We start from the raw sequence: 21,841 nt of genomic DNA, 5'->3' as shown, positions 1-21,841 counted from the left end.
AGCCTCGAAGTATAAGATACAAAAATTGGCAGAATTGCAAGGGAATTTTGACAAATCTACATGGTAGAAGTCTAATATAATTGTCTCGGTTACAGATTAGCAGAAAAAAATTCAAGAATGTTGATAACATCACTAATAAACATGTATGGCCATGTATAAAACGAGGTACTGAACAATTAGAAAATACACATTTTCAAGTATACATGGAATATTAACAAAATTGACCATATATATTAGCCCAGAGTTTCAGCAAATATGAAAGAATCAATATCTTACAGACTACATTGAACAGAGTCCAAGAATATTCAAAGGTAATTATAATATAAAATACTCCCTTATATTATAGATGTCAGAAAATATTTAGAAGTATCATGAAAATAGAAACTAGTTAACTTGTATAATGCAGCTAAAATTATACTTAAAGGAAAATTTATATATAAATGATTATTTTTGTAAAGAAGATGAATTTAAAAACAATTAATTAGCTAAGGGTCCAAAATAAGAATATAAGAGAGTAAAACTCCAAAATAAAGGCAGGCAGGGAATAACAAAGATAAAAACAGAAATGAATTAAATAGAAAACAGACACTAGCAATCAACAGAAACAAAAGACGGTTCTTTGAAAAGCCAAATAAAATAATCCATAGCAAGACTGAGCAATTTAAAAAAAGGAGAAAAAGGCATAAAGGATATTAGACATGAACAAACATAGCAGAAACCCAAAATACTCTTAAAAGGTAAGATCAAGTTGTTCCAGGATCATTTGTTGTAAAGATTATCCTTTTCCCATTGAATTATTGATATATTATAGATGTCCCCTTTGTCAAAAATCATTTTGCCACTGTTGGTACTTGTCTATTTCTAGACAGAATCTAGTCCAGGAATTATGTTACTGCCACATTGTCTTAAGTACCATTGTTTTTATTCTCCTTTTGCATACCTTCACTAGCTCATTAAAGATGTTCTGTCCCACTCAAACTGATTATCATCTAGGCATCTAGCATTCCACAGGAGGAAAAAATCTCTAAAGGAGCATAAAATTTTCGCTCAAGAGTTTTCAAAAGAACTCAAAGGTGACATCATGCAATTATTGCCCAAAGTTTATAAGCTATGGTCACATCACCTGATAGGACTTGCACCATCACTGTGAGTTAAAAATGTACCCTAAGACTAAGCAACACACCATAATAAAATCTATTAAAAAATCAAAAACAAAAGAAGGGAGAAAAACGAACAAATAGGAAAATAAAAGCTGTTAGATTAAATTCTTCTGTGCACCTTTGAAAGATCCCAATAACCCAGCCCCGGATTACTCACAAACCTTTTTCCTCTCCCTTTAATCACAAATGTAAAACTTCTTTAACCACTTGTCCTATGGCCTAACCATAGGACACGCTCTTTTTCTTTGTGACTTTGCTTATGCTAATTCCCAATGCTCTTCTTTTACCTTTCTGCCTTCTACCTCTGCTCATTCCTGGAAGTCTGGCCTGGGTTCCAGTAGTTCCTCAGAAGCCTGGTAGCCCGTTCCAGTCCCGACTTTCCTTTTCTCAACTCCTAGTCTGGTTTTACTTCCCAAATGGGCATGTATTTTGTTTTAGACTCTTGGCTTTCTTGTACATTAGTTTTGTTCGTTCATTATATGTAAATATATCAATATATATTAGTTTATTAGTTTTATCTTTGTAGCTAGACCATAGACATTATCTTATTATTTATTGTATTCACCATAACACACGTTTGGGCATGTAGCAGATATTTAATAAATTAAGGGATATAATTAAAATTTTTTGAAAATAGGAGGGGTATAAGAGGGTAAACTACACTGAGACACCAAAATGCTAGAGAATGGAGGAATACCTTTAGGTTTGGAACTTCTTAATGTTCTTCCTCTGTCTTCCAATTTATCTGCTGTTTTTCCACTGGCTGTTTTTTGGATCCCTTTCTCCCCAGCCATGTCTGGGCTGCCACCTGGAAGTAACTTCTGAGCCTTTGCATTCAGCCTTGCAACATTCAACATCTTTAAAGAGCGGCACATGGCATTCATCTTCTGCCTTACTGGAGTACGAGGGACACCTCCTACCAAAACAACATCAGAGGAAGAAAAGTAAATTATTTTTCACTTCTGTGGAATCAAGAACTACTTTAATTCAGAATACTGTAAAAGAATATCAAAATGAAGTATATCCCTTCAGAATGATCTGAATTAGTTAGTTCTTGCACCTCTTTCTGCCCACATACAGGGTAGAGAGCCCTTCTTTTAATTGAAGCCTGGGAACTAAACATCTCAATGTGATTAGATGTTTTTCTCCACAAGGCAAATGCCAAACAGACTCATTCTGGTGTTACCCAATGGCCACAGAATTGCAATGAGACTCTTCTGAAAGATAATTTAGCAATCTGCGTCAAGAGCCAGTTTTCACATTCTTTAACACAGTAACTTGTTCCTGGAAGCTTCTGCTAAGGAAATCACTGAAAGAATGAATAATATGCATGATGCACACTGTAGTATTATAATGATAAAAACTGAAAACAATCTGAATGTTCATTCAACATGAGAATTTTGTAAATTTTGTTAAGCAATGAAGTGGAATTATAACTAAAAAGGCAAAGTAGCACAGGAACAAATATTTATATGAAAAATATAAGTTGTATTTAATTTCTACTATAATTAGAAATAAAGATGGTTTATTCATCAGGAAGGTAGGATTGTGGGTGATTTTTTAAAACACTATTGGACTAACAATTATTTTTAAATTTGTAATATCATAATTTGCCCTTCTTTATTTAGTTACCATCTCAACCTCATTTCAGGGAATGTCAGTCTTTTAAAATGCACAGTCTCAAAAAAGACTGCCTTAAGAAACAGACTTTCTATGTGCATACGTTTCTTTTTGTTGTCTTCTTGATTAGCTACGGTGGATTCTTCGCGAGATTTTCTCTGGTAGAGCTCGGAGAGGCAATGTGTTAATTCACTTTCAGTTTTGTAAGACTCTTCCTTATTAGCTGAGGCAGCCTGTAGTAACCTGTAAGGTCAAGATATCTAGTATAAAACAAAAATTCTAATTTTCCAAAATGCTTTAAAAATAAACAAAACAATAGCAAAAACTCCACTATCTTTTTAAAAGCTAATCAAAAGATATCCCCCCACAAGATGTCTTCAAAAATACTTTCTCAGGAGGGAAAAGGTCCTTCCTCTCATTTTCAGTTTGAACAAACTCACGAGGCAAAGCTGCTTTGTTCACAAAACCATTAATCGTTATATACAATATTGACTTTTATTAATAGGATTCTTCATGAATTAGGGTACATGTCTAATTATGGCAACTATTTTACTTCCGAGCTTCCATAGTTATTTTTTACTTAATTTCCATACATTAAAGTATAAGATGATGGAATACAGTATAATAAGTATTGCAATGACTTCGGAATAATTTTTTCACATTGTAATAAACTAATTTGAGATTGATGAGAAGATGAGGAAGTAGGGCAGGCAGGATGATTAGTTATTAAATGCTTTTCCACCCAGAGCGAAGTATCTGTCACTACGGAAATTATGAAAACAGCACAACACTCAAAACGTATCATTTGTATTTCAATATCTTCCAACATCTGACATTAGCTGATTAAAAAGGGAGAAAATCATGGTGACATTAGTTGAACAGACATTGGTCAGGAGCGGTGGCTCACACCTGTAATCCCAGTACTTTGGGAGGCCCAGGTGGGATGACTGGTTAAGGCCAGGAGTTCAAGCTACCACAGGTCAGAATATGTGCTGGGGCTATCAGCTTCATACAAGCAGCCAGTTTGAAGCAGATGAATTCCCCCTAAGAATTTTTTTTTCCTGAGACAGAGTCTTGCTCTGCTGCCTTTGCTAGAGTGCAGTGACAACATCATAGCTCATTGCAACCTCAAACTCCTGGGCTCAAGCGATTGTGTGTGTCACCACATTGGGCTAATTTTTTCTATTTTTTGTAGAGACAGGGTATTGTTCTTGCTCAGGCTGGTCTCAAACTCCTAACCTCAAGCAATCTTCCTGCCTCGGCCTCCCAGAGTGCTAAGGATTATAGGCATGAGCCACCACGACTGGCAGAATCCTCCCTAAGTGTGCTACTGTTTCAATAGTGGGGAGGGTTTGTCTTTTTTTTTTGTTTTTGCTGTTAATTTTTAAAAACATATGAACCTTAAAGACAGAAAAGTATAGAAAGCAATATGAAGTAGACAAACGTGTTAATACCACCAAGATTAAATACTTGTTAGGCTGGGTTCGGTGGCTCACGCCTGTAATCCTAGCACTCTGGGAGGCCGAGGCGGGAGGATTGCTTGAGCTCAGGAGTTTGAGACCAGCAAGAGCGAGACCCCATCTCTACTATAAATAGAAAGAAATTAGCCAAACAACTAAAAATAGAAAACATTAGCTGGGCACAGTGGTGCATGTCTGTAGTCCCAGCTACCCAGGAGGCTGAGGCAGGAGTATTGCTTGAGTCCAGGAGTTTGAGGTTGCTGTGAGCTAGGCTGATGCCACGGCACTCTAGCCCAGGCAAGAGAGTGAGACTCTGTCTCAAAAAAAAAAAAAAAAAAAAGATTAAATGTTTAATAGTTTGTCATATCTGCTTCAGATCTTTTTTTAAAGAAATTAAGCATTATAGACACAGCTAAAGTCCTACCCTAGCCCTTCCTCCCAGATGCATTCCTAGATTTGTATCTTATTTACAGACAGACATATGTAACAAACCAGCATAAACTGTTATTTTATATGTTCTAAATTTTATAATGCATATCATATGAAACCAACTTTTTGCAATTTTTATTATACTTATTTTTCCAGAGTTCTCCATATTCATATAAATAGCTCTAGCTTATTCTTTTTCACTAATCTATACATAATATTCTACTATACAACTATACTATGTTTTATTTATTCATTTCCCTTCTGAGGATCAGCTAGTTCTTTCTACTTTTTTGCTATTAATGATTGGTAATGAATATTCAAGTATAGTTCTCCTTATGTCTATGTAAGAATTTCTTTAGTATAGATACTGAGAAGTGGAATTACTGGGTATCAGAGTTTGTAAAGTTTCTGCTTACCAGGAATTTCCAAATTATTCTTTAAAATGGTTGAAAGTTCACATTTCCCTATGTGCTCCTATCAGATTTATCAATTTTTGACAATCTACTAGGTATAAAATAAAATCTATTGGCTTTTTTCTTACTGTGGTTTTAATTTCCAGCTGCCTGAACTAGTATCTTTTCAAATGATTGGCCTATTGATTTCCTCTTGTGTGAATTGCTTATGTGCATTCTTTGCCAAATTTTCAACTGAAGTCGTTTTATTTAATTTTTAGGAGCTCTACACTAATTTGGATACTAATCCTTTGTTGCTTATATGAATTGCAGCTACCCAAGCCCATAACTTGCCTTTTTAATTTAATGATAAAGAAATTTAAAAATTAGTTATAGTCAAATCTATCTATCTTTTCCTTTTTGGTTTGAATTTTTTATGTCTTGTTAAGAACTCCATCTTTACCTTGATACTCTCCTGGATCTTTCTCCTTTTAAGAATTTTAAAGTTTTGTTTTTCATATTTGGTGTTTTAATCTATCATAAATTCATTATTGTGAGGCCAGGCACGATGGCTCATGCCTGTAATCCTAGCACTTGGGGAAGCCGAGGCAGAAGGAACTGCTTAAGCTCAGGAGTTCAAGACCACCCTTAGCAAGAGTGAGACCCCATCTTTACAAAAAATAGAAAACTTAGCCAGGCGTGGTGGCGCACACCGGTAGTCCCAGCTACCTGGGAGGCTGAGGCAGCAGGATTGCTCGAGACCAGCAGTGAGCTATGATGATGTCACTGCACTCTAACCAGGGCAACAGAGCGAGACTCTGTCTTAAAAAAAAAAAAAAAGAAATTTATTATTGTGTATGCTGCGAAGTGGAAATCTAATTTTTATGTTTTTTCTTATAGAAAGCCAATTGTCATGTCACAATTTGTTGACTATTCTATTCTTTCCCTCAATAGCATATTCTTTCCCTTTGTCATAGGCTGAGTTCCTGTACACGTGTGGGTCACTTTCTGGACTCTCCATTCTTTTCCATGGGTTTATTCATCTATCCTTGCAACAATGCAAGGTGCAAGGATACTGCCTTATTTACAATAGCCTTATGGCAAATCTTGCTGTCTCACAGGGGAAAGTACACTTGTTTTGCTCTTGGCCCTTTATTCTTATTGATCTTTTGCTATATTTATTCTTAAGTACCTTAATAATTTTAAATAAATTATATCCTTTTTTGTAAATTACAATTTCTAATTGTTTGCTGTTGGCATACTATTGACTTTATAATTTTTCTATCCAGTAATATTGCTGAATTCTCTTATCAATCATTTGCCTGTAGAATATTTTAGATTTTCTATGAAGAATCATACTATCTTCAAAAACTTCACTATTTATACCTCATAAAGATACTTAGAGATAATTTAAAAAAATAATATGGGCCAGATTTGTACACTAAAAACTACAAAACACTGAGGGAGATTAAGGAAAGACCTAAATAAATGGGGACATGTACCATGTTCATGGATCAGATGATTTAACATTAAGATGTCAATTCTTCCCAAATTTCTCTATGATTCAAAGCCCTACCAAAGTTCTGACAGTCTTTTTTTGTGGAAATTGACAAGCTGATTCTAAAACTTCTATGAAAACGCAAAGGATTTAGAATAACCAAAGCAATTCTAAAAAAACAAACAAAAAAAGAAACCAAAAAACAAAGTTAAGAGGACTACCTAATTTAAAGACTTATTACAAAGCTATTATATGTGGTATCGGTATAATGCAATATTCAAGACAACGTGGTATTAATACAGTTTATGGCCTCTATTCTGTCTACAAATTGATATGCACAATGGTGGTCAATTGATTTTTGAAAAAGGTGCCACAGTAATTCAATGGGAAAAGCACTGTCTTTTAATAAATGGTGTTGAAACAACTGGATATCTGTGTAAAAAAAATAAACCTCAACCTTACCTCTTAAAAATACTTTGAATTTCTGCTGTATCTTTTACATTTCTAATATTTGTGTCTTTTTTTTAAATTGCTCAATCTTACTATAGATTATTTCATTTATTTATTTTATTTAGCTTTTCAAAGAACTGTATCATTTCTGCTGATTGCTATTATTTGTTTTCTATTTAATTCATTTCTGTTCTTGCCTTTATTGCCTTCCTTTTGTGAGGGAAGGTCACACTCTTGTTTAATTCTTAAGTTGGATGCTTAGTAATTGGTTTTTAACTTTTCTCTTTACAAAAACAGTCATTTAATTCTATAAATATGCTTTTAAGTATAAATTCAACTGCATTATACGAGTTTGCTATTTTCTATTTTCACTGATATTTAGTTCTACATATTTTCTGACACCCATAATATGAGAGCATTTTATTTATATTTAATTTGACAATTTTTATAATTTTTGGCAAGTATATACTTAAATAGTATTGATATATTATCTAACTAACATACTCTCACAATATGTACTAAGTATGGGCATGTTTTATTTTTGTAATTAGTTTGCTTTTAATATTATTGGATCATGCTCAGAGAATATGGTCTGTTAAAAAAATACAGATAACTAAAAATTGATTTTAATAAATACCCAGAAAGATAAAAGTTTTACCAAAATGACTCCATCAACGTTGAACTAGCACCACTGATATTAGAGAAAGGAAACCATTTCTCCACAACAGCTGGACTCCAGGGAATAGTGCGCTCAATCTCCTGCTGGGCCCACTCTGGAACAGGAGGAGCTACAGGAACCATGGAACAGAGGCAGGGGAGGAAACAGCCGTTAGAACCCAAGCAGAGACTCTTCCAAGCGCTTGCTCCTCCCCTGTACTAACTACATTCCTCCAAAGGACATAAGAGTGGCATCACTAACACCATTCGTTCATCTGCACCACCAACTCCTATGGGCCTATGCTGTCTACGAAAAATGTGCAGACACAATTTAAAATCTTTTGTTCTTACTGCTGGCAACAAATACACTCATCTTACAGGTTAAAATATAAATAGGTTAAAATATATGTTGTTTTTCTATTCTTAAAAATGTACCCCTTAAAAGTACTTTAGCACAAGAATAAATAATACAGTAATGTAACAGCAGCATAAAACTGCAGAGTGTAACAATTCTGCTGCATTGAGTCGGTAAGTTTGAAATAGTGAGATGTGGCATTGTGTTGGGCAGCATCTGTGTAGGCTCTTAGAATAAGCCTGATGGAAATAGGGGTGGGGAGACACTAACAGAAACTTCAGTAAACTCAGTAATTCTGAGAGGCCCATCCAAGACCCCAGACAAATGAAATGCTATACATTCAGGAAGTCTCAGTGAAAAAACTCAAATACTAAACTGTATTCAAACTCATATAGAGACTATCAAGTTCTAGGCCCCGTTTCATTGAGAGAACACAGAGATAAATAAAACAACACCAACTTTGAAAGGAGCTCCCAGTATAGGAAGAACAGATGTATTCTCGTGACATCATAAAGATATGTTCAAATGTTAGCACACACTAACTCTGTTTAGGCGGACAAGGAAGGCCTCATGGAGAATACGAAATTTGGGCTATGTACTTATGCGTGAGTAGGACTTCACCTGGATGGACTGTGGGCGGAGACTGAACAATAAGTTAGCATACTGATTTACACCCTGAAAGAAACCGGGGCCAGGCTAGAGCATAGAGTACTGGTAAAATACTGCAATTCTTATTTTACTGGATTCCAAAATACAGTTTTCTGACCTGTTTTCAAGACTTTATAAATAATTAAGGTACAGTCGGTTCTACAATATGAATTTTCTGTAATATAGATAGCCCATACACCATTGGTGAATAAGGTAATGGCCTCAGTACAAAACATGATGTTTTGGTTGATATGTGACTGCTCCTTATATGCTAATACTTTATACCACCAAGTGGCAGCCACTGCACTTGAAGTGCACTAACACGGCTAAATACAACAAACCCGGGTAACCCAGTACCATACACTAAGCCCTTTCAACCCATGGCTCCCTGGCTGTCTGACCATGTGCTCGTTCTTGAAAGTGCTCACTATGCAGTTCCCTACCTTTGTCATTGGCCCCTTTCTCCATAATATCACAGCTGCAACCCTTCCTGTCACCCCCTTCCATCATGCCATCTTCACCTTTCTTTTTAAAGGATAAAGTATATTTATTATGGAGTTTACTTAATATAATTTAACATGTCTTTTTAATTGAACTAGAATTTTTATTAGGATCGCTATTCGTTTTTGCTACTACCTAAGATTTTGAGAAGTATCTACTCTAGTTTTCTCAAAGCTATTATTTTTGTTGTAAGATTTTGTGGAATTTTTTAAACAAAAGAAGCCTCATAAAACATTATAGTATAAATGCCTGTGATTGCATTTGCTATGTCGCATCCCAAAATTCAGACAAGGGCAGTAAAAGTCTATGAGAATAAATATGATGGTTTCTTCCCAAGTCATTTATGTTGGATTAGGGAAGAAAGGCCAAAAATACTGCCACCCTCTTCAGGCCCCCAAGTCTAAAGCCTGCATCTGCATGGAGAAAGAGCCCCTGACACTCAGAGGTACCCACAGGTCCTCCAGTAGGGGTCAGGAGGGAGGCCCGACACTCAGAATCAAGCCAGCTTTCCACTGGCCTCCAGGCAGGGCTTTAGGAAAGCCCTAGGCCCTTGGAATAAGATGCCCTCCCTCTAGTCTCCACAACTGCGTGGGCAGGAGTGGGGGTGGGCCAAACACCCATCCTTCCTACCCCTCAAAATCCACAGGTTCAGCACCACTAGCTGCCTTGAAACCACCAGGCATTCATCTCGTGCTCCCCTAGTTTTGCCTGTCACATGAAGAACTAGACTCCCAGGTCAGTCCTGTGTCCACTCAAATCCCCTCACTGCTCCATCCACCTCTTACTCTGTCCCCACAGCCCAGTCCTTTCCACATATAAAATCCCCACTTTGCCCTCTGGAACTCACTGACCCTCATCGGCAAAATCCCATGTCCTCATTCCATCTCTTCCTCCCCTGAACATGCTGCTTCCCCTGCAGCGCTCTAGAAAGCTGGCTGTCCCCCTGCCATGGCTCTCTTCCACTTGGCCCTGAGGTGGGTTGGTATCCTCCCTGCCCTTCCAGACCATTCTCCCTCTATCTGCTAAAAACGACAAAAACCGAGCTTTGATTCTCACATCAACAGACTACTCTTGTAGTCATCTAACAAGCCTGGATCATTCCCGCTCCTTCTTCACAGACTTTTTTTTAGCTCCTGACTGTCACTCTCTCCAGTACACTCAGTCCAATCCTAGGTCATTTCAACACCCACATCTGGTCTACCAACGCTCGGGCCTCCCGACCCTTGCATTCCTTCTTTCCATTGCTTTAGTGCTTGGCCCACCTCAGCCACTCTCCCTGCTGGTCACTGCCCTCTGTATTCTCAACTCTAAGCACCCCACTCTGACCAACTTGCTCCCTTTTCAGCTCTCTCCATTTACAACATTGGCTCCCGCAATCCTTAGACCCCTAGAATCCATTGATCAGATCACCCTTTCTCTGTCCTTCTGTTGTCCTCCCTTCCTTCCCTCCCCTGCCTGGTTCTGTGGCCAATCTCTGTAATCTCTTCCTGCTCACACCTTTGAACCCCTGGCCCCTTTCTAGCTTCACTGTGCTCACTGGCAAAATCCTACCCCTGGTTAACCCAGCTCTGCCTACCCTGTACCTGTGCCAGCAGGTGGACATGGCTGAAGGCAAACAAGCATGCAGAGGGGCTTCATTTCGCCCTCATTACCAGTTGGCAACCTTCCTCCATTTCCTATGTCCTTCACCCTCCCACTCAGCACCTCCTCCTTCTCCCCTAAGCCCAACCTCCAGCAGTCCCTTAAATCTTCATTTTCAGCTGACAACTTTGCTTTCTAGCTCACTATAAAAACTAAAGCAGTTGGAAGAGAACCCCAGAAATTCACCACCCAGCACTCAACTCTCAGCACCCCGGCCCATGGATTTCTGCCTTCCCTCCAGTTGTCACAGATGGGCTGTATGTGTTCCTAAGATCAAACTCTCCACTTGTATGTTCTCGAAGGCCTCTTACCAACGATTCTTCTTCCTTGCATCAATTTTTACCTTGCCACATTAGCACGCAAGCATGCTATCATTTCTAAAAATCAAAAACAAAAACCTTGACCCCACCTCTCTGTCTAACCACTGTCTCCATTACTCTAATCTGTTTTGCATCAAAACTTCTCCAAAGAATTGTCTGCACTTGCTGTTTTCCTCTTCTCTGTCTCTCCTGAGCCTACTCCCACCTGTGTTTCCACTCTCACAATCTCACCCAAACTGGTATTAAGATAATCTAAACCTAAATTCCGCTAAATTGCTCAGCGGAATATCAACCCTTGGATGTCATCTTCCCTGACCTATCAGTAGCGAATAACACAGTCAGGCACTTTTTGTCTTCGCTTGGCTTCCAGGGCAGCATACTCTGGGTTTTCTTTTACCTCACAGACTGCCCTTTTGTCTCCTTTGCTGGTTTCTTTCTCCTCATCTCCCAGACTGCTTAACATTACACTGCCAGGGTTCAGTCCTTGGTCCCCTTCTCTTCTCCATCTACCCTTATCCCTGTGTGATCCTAACCCATCTCGTCTTTAAACTTCACCAACAACTCTCACCATCTCCAGTCCAGACAAATCTCCCAAATCCAAACATGCATAGCAGATGCCCACTCAATACCGCGTTTGGATGTTGAACAGACAACTCACACTTAACATGTCCAAGACAAACTCCTCATCCTCACCACCCCGGCCCCTGCTTCTCCCACAGCTTCCCACTTCTCAGAAGGCAACAGCTTTCTACCAGTTGCCTAGGCCCCAAATCTCTGGAGTCGTGTTCAACTTCTGTATAGCTCATACCACACATTCAGTCCAAGGCCCAATTCTGTTGGCTTTTCCTTCAAAATATATTCAAAAGCTCTAACTACTTCTAACTGCCTGCATTGTTCCCAACATCTCTTGTCTGGATTATTGCAACATTTCCGACTGGTCTCCCGTTTCTATCCTTGCCTCTCTATAGTCAGTTCTCAACCCAGCAGCCAGAGCAATGCGGTTAAAACACAAGTCAGAGCACGTCGCTGCACAAAACCCCCAAAGCCTTCCTCTCTCACTCATAGTAAAAGCCACAGTTTTTTCGGTGGCCTGTAAAGCCCTACCCAATTTGGTCTGCTGTTTCCCTGGTTCCTTCCAACTCAGCCACAGGCTTCCCTGCTGCTCCTCTAACGTGCCAGACACACAACTTTTGAGCCTGGGCACTTGCTGTTGCCTCTACCAGCAACTTCCTCCATCACTTCCTTCAAGCCTCTGCTTCACCAAGGCCTTCCCTGACCACCCACCTTCCCACCCTAACATTCCTCACTCCTTTCTTCCTGATTTACTACTATAGCACTTTGTCTCTTTCAAGTAACCTATATAATTTTCCATATTTAGTTTATTGTTTTGTCTCCCCTGACTGGATGGTAAGCTCTATGGGAAGAGTTCTTTGTCTATTTTGTTCCCTGATGTATTCCTACTACCTAGAACAATGCCTGACATGTAGTAGGTATTCAATAAATCTGTTGAATAAATGAATGAAAGACATATCAAGCTGATTATATACATTTAAATCTACCTAGCATAGATAAGGTTTGTATCATACTGGTAACAATGCAATGAATTGCAAGGTAGATAGAATCACTACAGTTTTACATAAATTGGTTATTTATTTATTTTTGAGACAAAGTCTCACTCTGTTGCCCCAGGCTAGAGTGCCATGGCGTCAGCCTAGCTCACAGCAACCTCAAACTCCTGGGCTGAAGCGATCCTCCTGCCTCAGCCTCCCGGGTAGCTGGGACTACAGGCAGGTGCCACTGTGCCCGGCTAATTTTTTCTATTTTTAGTTGTTTGGCTAATTTCTTTCTATTTATAGTAGAGACAGGGTCTCATTCTTGCTCAGGCTGGTCTCGAACTCCTGAGCTCAAGCAATCCTCCCGCCTCGGCCTCCCATAGTGCTAGGATTACAGGCGTGGGCTACCACGCCAGGCCAATAAATTGGTTATAAATATATTAAAACCCAGGTTTCACCTTATGACTTTGATTTCAAACTGGTTTCATAGAGCCTTCAACCTCCTCAGAATTTCTGTAAATAATGATGATTTAAACTACATGAAGTATTATTGTTCGCTTTTATCTGCCTTAGAATATATTGGGATTCTACTAAGCGATGGTGGGAAAAAAGTTCTGATGCTAGCACAAGGGATGGCAAACCACCCTAGACTACGTGAGTTACTGGTTCAGAAGCTTACCAGCAGTAGCAGAATCTTCAAGCGAATGATCAGTCTGGTTCAAGACACAATCCACAACATCTGAGAAAAGGGAAGCTGTATCCTGGGGGTTCTGGGCCACAACCGTTTGGAAAAAATGTCTTTGAAAGTTGGCCTCCTCGGTGCGGAACACAGCGAGAACCATAGCATTAGCAGAGAGCGGAGAAATAACCCCAGTGATGGGGGGCCAGCCGTCACCAGGGTCCACATCGGCAACCTACGTGAGAAGTTCTAATTAAGTGAGAATATTGTTGTCAACGTGCTCACCTAAAGAAGAATGTAGCTTAGTAAAAGACAGAATAACAGTTTTCCAATGATTATTAACATAAAGAGAAAATTGTGGAAAAGATAGGCTTGATGTTATTACAGGTAGAAGAGAATTTACTAATCATACAGTCCCAAACTTTCAATTTACAAATAAGAAAAACCTAACGTTACCAGGAATATTTACGAAACACTTATTATGTGCTCTCTGAATCCTCACAACCAGTCTGAGGTAAGAATTATTATCTCAATTTTACAGAGAAGCGATGGAGGAGGAGGAAGAAGTAACCTATTTAGGGCCACCCAGTTAGTAAGGGAAGAGGTCAAGTGTATCTGACTTCTAAATCCATGCACTTAACCATGAGGCAATCCTATCATTTAAGGAATTTATCCAGAACATACAGTGGGCAGCACAGCTGAGACCTAATCCAGATCACTGACTCTCCAATCCAAGCACTTTTCATCAGAGCACACAACTCTTAGACAGCATAGGTTCAATGACTACCCCATTTTTCTCTAGAAGGTTTCACAATGTGATCCAGAATAGAGATGCCCCCTGAGATTATGAAGGCAAAGACAAAGGAAAGCAAGGAATTTGCTGGTAGTTTAAAAATAATTATCACCTTTAAATCAAATCTGGGTATGTATATGTTCCTTTTCACACATTTCTAAGTTTGTGTAACTATTACTATTATCCAATGTTGCAGTATAGTAGCTTTTTCTTTAATACTTACATAAAAATAATAAATACGTAACAGAACATTTAAAAAAAATAATAAGTAATCATTCATCACTTCACTGTCCTAATACAACCATTCCATCTGGTTGACTGCTTTTTTCCCTATGTGAATATAATTTAACTTAATTGAATTCCGAGTCCATGCAATTTTATAAATGGTTTCTTCACTGAAGAGCACTGTTTGTCATGATGCTATGATGTCGACAATATTACTTGCAAACACATCATCAGTTTTACTGAGACTATATTGTTAGGGCATTCCTTGGCATTTTATAAACACACTAATTTCACTTTCCTAGTGTGCTATTAGACGAGAATAACATCATGTGGAGGACACCTACCAGATGTAACTCTTCAGCAGTCAGCCTGCTTACCAGCTGCTGAAATAACAGCTTTTGAGTTGACGCATTCTCCTGTGGACTTTGTAACATCCAGCTGTCGGTCCCGAAAGTGCTGCTCATCGGGAGAGACCACTGGGCTGCTGAGCCTTTTAGAAAAATTCTGACTGGTCTGTGAAAATGTCTCTGATGCATGGCCAAGGGCTCTAGGATGACTGTCCATGTTTCTTGAATCTCTTTGCCTGTTAGAAATAAAGAATATTAAAGTTCTAACATAAGAAATAGTCACTAAAAAGAGATCTAATAGTCTAAGAAGGAAAAAAATCAGATTGCCAGTTGAGGTATTGTCACTTAGTTCACATTTCAACCCTTATTCTACTGCCTACAGGCTATCACAGCAAGTTCATGTAGTTCTAGAGGAAAAGCTGCAAACAAATGGAATTATAAGGGCAAGACATGATGTCAGAACTTGTCGATAATTATGGCTTAGAAATGAGTACTCAAGCAACACTTACTACTTGTAAGAAAGAAGACACCACTCCTTAAACCCATAAAATACAGTGCATCATCTTATGAGGAGTTTAAATTCTAAAGACCGTGTATGATGAAATTGCTGAAACAAAACTGCTCTTGAAAATCTCTTATGCTGCACATAATGTACAACATAGTTTTATGTATATAACTCTATGCAGTATTATTTCTGTGTGAATATATAATGTACTCAGAAATGAGAGGCACCATATAGCGAATCATGTGGTGAAGCAAATTTAACGAAGATTCCAACATGCTGGCTTTTCCTGGTAACAAAAATCATTTTCAGTGTCTGTAGACTTATTTTTTCTCTTAGCAATCATTGTTTCTCTATGGTCTTCAACTTATCAATCTCTTCTACAAGGCAATTAAACCTTACCACTCATGTGCTTGGGCACCTGAACAATGTTACTCTTCTTTGGAAACAGCTAGGAAACTCTTTAAAATCATTCACTGTTCTTTCTGTGCATGGGCTGGCAGTTGTACTGTATTAGAGTTCAAACTTTTCCTGTGGTAGCTCTAATTTTGCTTAGACATCTTTTAATGCTTTCCATTACAAGCATTCATTGAGTGCCTAGGCTGTGGGATGTGCCAAAGAAGTTAAAAGCATGGACCTGTCTTGAAGAAATTAATGTAATTGAGATATTAAAAAAAAACCCAAAATATTATTTGCTTACCTTCAACAGGGAGAAATAATGTTCCTTGTATCTGTGGAAACGAAGCTTCATACCCAGGAGAATTATAGAGCAAGCGGTTTAAAGTGGCATCGGTTGGCAGAGTTGAAATCCACGGAGAGAGGTGAGGTTCACTTGATAGTTTTCTTTTACCACGGAGCAGTGTTTCCCCAGCTTTAGTAAAATCCCCGCTGAAAGATTCAGATGGCAGGACGGTACCGCCTCCACGGTGGAGCAATTCACAAACTGTCCAGTACCCAAGGTGGTCTGGGGATTCCCATAACTAAAAAAAAATGACAAAGAACCTCAGGTTATTATAAATTAGGCATTCATAAATAAAGCTAAAGGAAATTAGGAGAAAGTAAAGTTGATACCAACATTAAAGGACCAAATCATATTAATAAAATTAATGTATTTGTTAAGCTGAATACAAATAATGGCCAGTATCCAGTAACTGTACAACCCCAAACATAATTACTACATAATATGCCTTCAAGAGAGCATTCATTTAGTGAAAATAGCACCTCATTTATATTTTCTGTCAAGGAACAGAAGTGATGCAAATCACTGGGTATAAATCATAAAATGTTGGAGTCAGAAGGAACACAAAACCATTATACACTAATAAAAATAATTCTGATCTACACAATATAACACAACAATGGCCAGGTGTCATGGGAGTGAGGCAGAAGCACCTCCCCCAGATAGTGACCATCGCTTTGACTTGCCTACCAACAGGTCTGTACAGGGACCATACAGGTTTTCTCTGTTCTATCTTCACTGTTTTAACCGTCATCATCTTTCCTCCACATTGCTCTAAGTATTCTTCCAAATCACATATCTGATCATGCTACTCTCTAAAAACTTTCAAAGGCCTCCAGGATAAAGTAACTCTTTAGCATAACCATAAAGCCCTTCACAACAGACCCTAAACAACCTTTTGGAACACATTGTCTTCTATTGCCCTCATTTATCGCTACCTTCTAGGCACACTGAACCCTTTGCTATTTCCTCAACATGCCACATTTTATAATGCTTCCATGTTTTTGTTGATTTTATTTCCTGTGGCTCCCCTTCCTTCTTCACCAACTGAAGCTTATAATATACTTCTTTTTTTTTTTTTTCGAGACAGAGTCTCACTCTGTTGCCCTGGCTAGAGTGAGTGCCGTGGTGTCAGCCTAGCTCACAGCAACCTCAAACTCCTGGGCTCAAGCAATCCTCCTGCCTCAGCCTCCCAAGTAGCTGGGACTACAGGCATGCGCCACCATGCCCAGCTAATTTTTTCTATATATTTTTAGTTGTCCGATTAATTTCTTTCTATTTATAGTAGAGACGGGGTCTCGCTTTTGCTCAAGCTGGTTTCGAACTCCTGAGCTCAAACAATCCGCCCACCTCGGCCTCTCAGAGTGCTAGGATTACAGGCGTGAGCCACCACGCCCCGCCATAATATACTTCTATATCTAGCTCAAATTCTGCTTTTTTTGGTAAAAGCTCTGCCTCACTCCTTCACACATAGCTGACTCTTCAGTCAACCTTCTTCAACAAACTTTCATTGAGCAACCTCTATGCACCATGGCTAGGATCTTAAAGTCAAAAGTGGGGTAAATAAAACAATTGAGTAGCTTATGATCAGCATTTATAAAGAACAGAAAAGAAAATATCAGAGCATAATAGAAAATATCACATGTAACAAAAACAATGTTTATTGTGAAACTTTTGCTTCAGTTATGCATACCAACCTGCAACAGATTAATCATTACTTAGTACTTGCTGTTACCACCCATGTTTCCTTGCCTGTGTTCACTGCTATGGGGGAGAACAGTAAGCTAGTTCAGAGGTCACAGATGCTCATTAGGATTTTCTGCCAAAGGGACACAAAAAAATTTGTTGAAATTGTTTCTGCCAGAGGACCAGCCAGGAAAACAAAACAAACCTGATTATTAAATGAAAAGTTAAGCTCAAACTTTAATAAAAGTTAAAAAGGTCATTAACTTCTGATTAAAAATAAATGTATGTCTTAAACAGTTTTCTGTTATCACAGAATACCTGAAACTGGGTAATTTATAATGAAAAGAAATTTATTTCTTATAGTTAGGGAGGCTGAGAAGTCCAAGGTCAGGGGGCCAAACCTGGTGAGGGCTTTCTTGACGGTGGGGACTCTTTTACAGAATCCCAAGGTGGTGCAGGGCATCTCTTGGTGAGGGGGCTGAGCTCAGGTCTCTCTTCTTCTTCTTATAAAGCCACTAGTCCTACTCCCAGGATAACCCATTAATCCATAAACCCATTAATCTATGACTGGATGAATCCATGCTTGAGAGCAGAGCCCTCATGCCCTAATCACCTCTTAAAGGCCCTACCTCTCAATACTGCCACATTGGGGATTAAATTTCAACATGAGTTTTGGAATGGACAAATTTAAACCTTAGCAATGTACATGATAAAAAAAAATACAGTATACTATATATAGAATATGGTTACGTTTTTCACTGGTATGCATACTACAGGATAAGTGACAGATATGTCCTAGTCAAGGTTTCACATTTGGCTATTTGTAGATGTCCACCAGACTATAAGCTCCAAGAGAGCAGGGACCACATCTGTTTGGTTTACTAATAGTATACTCAGACCCCAGCATAGCTGGCAAGTATATAACAAACATGTGTTGAATAAATCAAAAGCAAAAGTTGAAAATATGTCAGGGGTCTCCTATCCTCCATTCTATCCTGTATCTTTGCAAATGTTTTGTGTGCGTGGATCCTTCCACCACCAATCTGAATCCTGGTTCTGTTTCTCCCAATTCTACTTCCCAGACTGTGAGCTCCCCAAGACAGAACCTGGATTTTATCTCCCTTTCTCTCCACTCTTGTACTGAGAGCTCCCCAAAGGACAGAGCCCAAATCTTCCTTTTCCTTCCACAGTGTGGCTGGGCAGAGGCTTTTGAATAGGAAAAAATAGCTCTTTAGTGGAAGAAAATTCCAGAAAAGCTTAAGATTACCTGATAGGCATTTTCTTAGGAGAAACAATGTGGCAGATATGAAAAGAAAAGCCTTAGAAAGACCCATCCCCCTCAGATAGTGGTATGCCAGACCTGGAAGGGATCTTTAAAAAGATCCAGTCAACCCCCTTATTTCAATGCTATTCCAAAAAAAGAGAGAGAGAAAAAGGAGAGAAGAGAAAAACAATCTCCAAGCCCCATTTGCTAAGACTTATAACCAGTATTTGATATAATACAATTCCAGAATAAAATCTTTGATGTGATTTGATATCAGTCATCTCAAGTTGAGAACTTATGTGTTGTCTACTGTGTCCAACACTTGATTTGCTGCCTTAATAGATTTTAATTTCTAGGACTGTTCTCCGTCAAATGTTTACCATCCCCTTAAGCACATTTTGTCCTTTCCTTTTCTTCTTTGACAAACCACTGCTGCCTTATTTTGTATTTGCCACGCTTTTTTGGGGCTTTCTTTGTATGTGAAGGCACATTGGAAATGTTAACATACCGTATCATTATTTAAGGGCCTGCTCATTTTCCACCTGTAATCTTGCAATTTAACCCACTCCTGGGTTAGTGACATGTTATTTCCATTAAGTGAAATCACATCTTTCACCTGGGTAAACAACCTTCCAAAGCCTTCCCATTAATTAGAACAAAATCTATATTTAGGACGTTGGCCCCTATAGGGCCCTCTCATACTGCTCTCCTCCTTGTCCTTGTTTCTGAAACAAACTAAGTTCATTTCCAGCTCAAATCCTTACACCTGCTCCTCTCTTTGCCTGGAATGTTCTTTCCCAAGCTTCACCTTCCTCACGTCTCCGCTCAAAAAGGCCTTCCCTGACTACCACCATATATATAACAACCACTTCCTTCTACCTCATCCTCTCACCCAACTTTATTTTCTTCAGAGTACGATTTGAAATATTATCATTTACTTATCTAATATTATCTTCCTCATCAGAAGTGTAAACTCCACTTTGGCCACCATACCCCAGCAGCTAAAACAGTGTAGTTAAAATGTTAATTAAATGAAGTGACGTGAAAAAAACTATGAAAGTAAAAATACATACTTATCATAGCACTTAACAGGAGCAGGGGGCCTCAGTGAAAATCCAAATTAACCATTTAAGACTTGAAGTTTGTAAGAATGTATTCATTTGGTCAGGAAATATTTACCAAATACCTGCAGTGTTCAATATGCATCTGTGAGGGATACGAAGATGTGTTAAGACCTGGTGCCTGCCTTTGAGGTACGTGTAGACGAAATAGAAGGTGATAGATGTGCACAATTGGAACATAATGGAGAAAAAGCGCCACAGAAAAGTACATGGAAATCAGAGGCTGAACTGAGTAGTTGTCATTTGGGCAAAGCCTTACAGCATGAGTGAGGCTTAGACTGGCTTAGAACAGTGAGAACTGGCATCCCAGGCAGATTGAACAGCACAAGATAAGACAAAACAAGCAGCCAGGACCTGTTGATTCTCCAGACTAGGCTTTAATATGCTAGAATATATGTCGTGTGTAGGAAAATAAAGTCTGGGAAGGCAGGTAGGGCCCAAATTGTGAAGGAACTTAAATGCTTGGTAGGTAGTGAGGAACCACTCATTTTGTTGTGAAAACTGTCCCTGCCTTTTGTGACCACAGTACTTTCCTTCTGAAGGGACACATGGTCACGTTAGCTTAATTCTGGGTCTGCTGGCTGCTCTGCGGACGCTGCCAAGTTCTGGTTAGCAAAGAAGAGCACTGTGCCCTACATCTGAGACTACTATCACCTTACCTTAGACCTTTCGGTGGTATCCACCCAGTACAAGGTGATTTTTCGGGCGATCATGACTTCCTGGACTCTCTTGGGCAACAACTTCTCCAACACTTGCTTGCGGGTAGGCGACAGGCGCTGGGTCTGGGCCTCGTACCCAGACACGAACTGCAGCAGCTCCCTCTGCGAATGCGGACAGGGGGCCAGGAGGAAGACGGCATTCACAAAGCCCCCGAGCGCGGTCTCGGCCTCCTTGGCCTCGCTCTCCACGTCCACTAATCTCCTCCCGCTGCTCCTCAGGATCGGCTTCGCGGGCGACGTGATCTCGGGCCGGTCCCACTGGTAGTCTAGCAGCGTCTCCATCAGGGCGCTGTGCGTGTGAGTGGCCCGGGGCGCCGGGCCGGGCAAGTGGGCTCGATCCTCGAGCCTGGCCTCCAGCTCTTCCTCAAAGTCCTCCCACGAGCGAGCCCCCAGCTCGCGGAAGTCGGACACGCGGGAGGGCCGGCTCCGCGCCCCCTGCGAGTCAAAGAACTTGAAGGCCCAGTGGACCCTGGCCAGGCCGAATCGGCAACTCAGGTAGGTGAGGAGGCGCAGGGCGGCCCGCCGGACCCGGCTGTGGCGAGCGGCGCTGCCCGCGGTGTCCAGCAGCAGCATTACTTTGTGACAGCACGCCATATCGGCCGTGCAGCTGCTCCGGGGCTCCGGTCCGGGTCGGCGCCACTCTCCCCTAGGCCCTTCGCTCAGGGAACCAGCGCCATTCACTGCTTCCCTTAGGGGCCCCGATCGAAAGGCTCCCGCGCTCTCCAAGAACTGTTACTATTGGCAGAGCTAGTTCTCAAGGTCAGCTCTTATTGGCCGCTCGCCTTACGTAAGTTACGTGGGCAACTTCCATTTTTGGTGGTGATTGGAAGGGCCGTGGCGAAAACCTCAGCTTGATTGGTGGAGGGAGTAACTGTGGGCGGGGCGCTGCGTTGCGGGAGAAACTTAACATTCATTGGCTTGGGCCTTCGTTTTAAAATTTAAAGAGGTGGTGCTTCGGGGCGTGTCAAGAAGCTTCCCCAGTGGGGAGGAGGCCCGCGTTCGGACGAGTGTGCGCAGTCGTGCGTGCGAACTGCGCGGCGGACGTTCACCAAGACTTTGAGAACTTAGTACCGGAAGGGAAT

General features: G+C 40.0%; 1 protein-coding gene across 1 annotated transcript in view; it reads right to left on the bottom strand.

Moving 5' to 3' along the window:
• Positions 1–21,353, bottom strand: part of TICRR (TOPBP1-interacting checkpoint and replication regulator) — a 49,089-nt gene extending 27,736 nt beyond the window's left edge. Inside the window, exons 1-7 of the mRNA XM_012643682.1 lie at positions 20,700–21,353; positions 15,931–16,210; positions 14,726–14,964; positions 13,364–13,598; positions 7,668–7,797; positions 2,884–3,023; positions 1,858–2,076 (exon numbers count right to left, since the gene is read on the bottom strand). Of these exons, the coding sequence (XP_012499136.1) occupies positions 1,858–2,076; positions 2,884–3,023; positions 7,668–7,797; positions 13,364–13,598; positions 14,726–14,964; positions 15,931–16,210; positions 20,700–21,353 (1,897 nt within the window). The remainder of the gene's footprint in view (positions 1–1,857; positions 2,077–2,883; positions 3,024–7,667; positions 7,798–13,363; positions 13,599–14,725; positions 14,965–15,930; positions 16,211–20,699) is intronic.
• Between the last annotated feature and the right edge of the window lie 488 nt (positions 21,354–21,841).

Source organism: Propithecus coquereli, unplaced genomic scaffold (assembly GCF_000956105.1).
Source record: "Propithecus coquereli isolate 6110/MARCELLA unplaced genomic scaffold, Pcoq_1.0 Scaffold20, whole genome shotgun sequence".
Taxonomy (NCBI): Eukaryota; Metazoa; Chordata; class Mammalia; order Primates; family Indriidae; genus Propithecus; species Propithecus coquereli.
The sequence above is the reverse complement of the archived record's forward strand: the minus strand, read 5'-3'. Positions and strand labels throughout refer to the sequence as shown.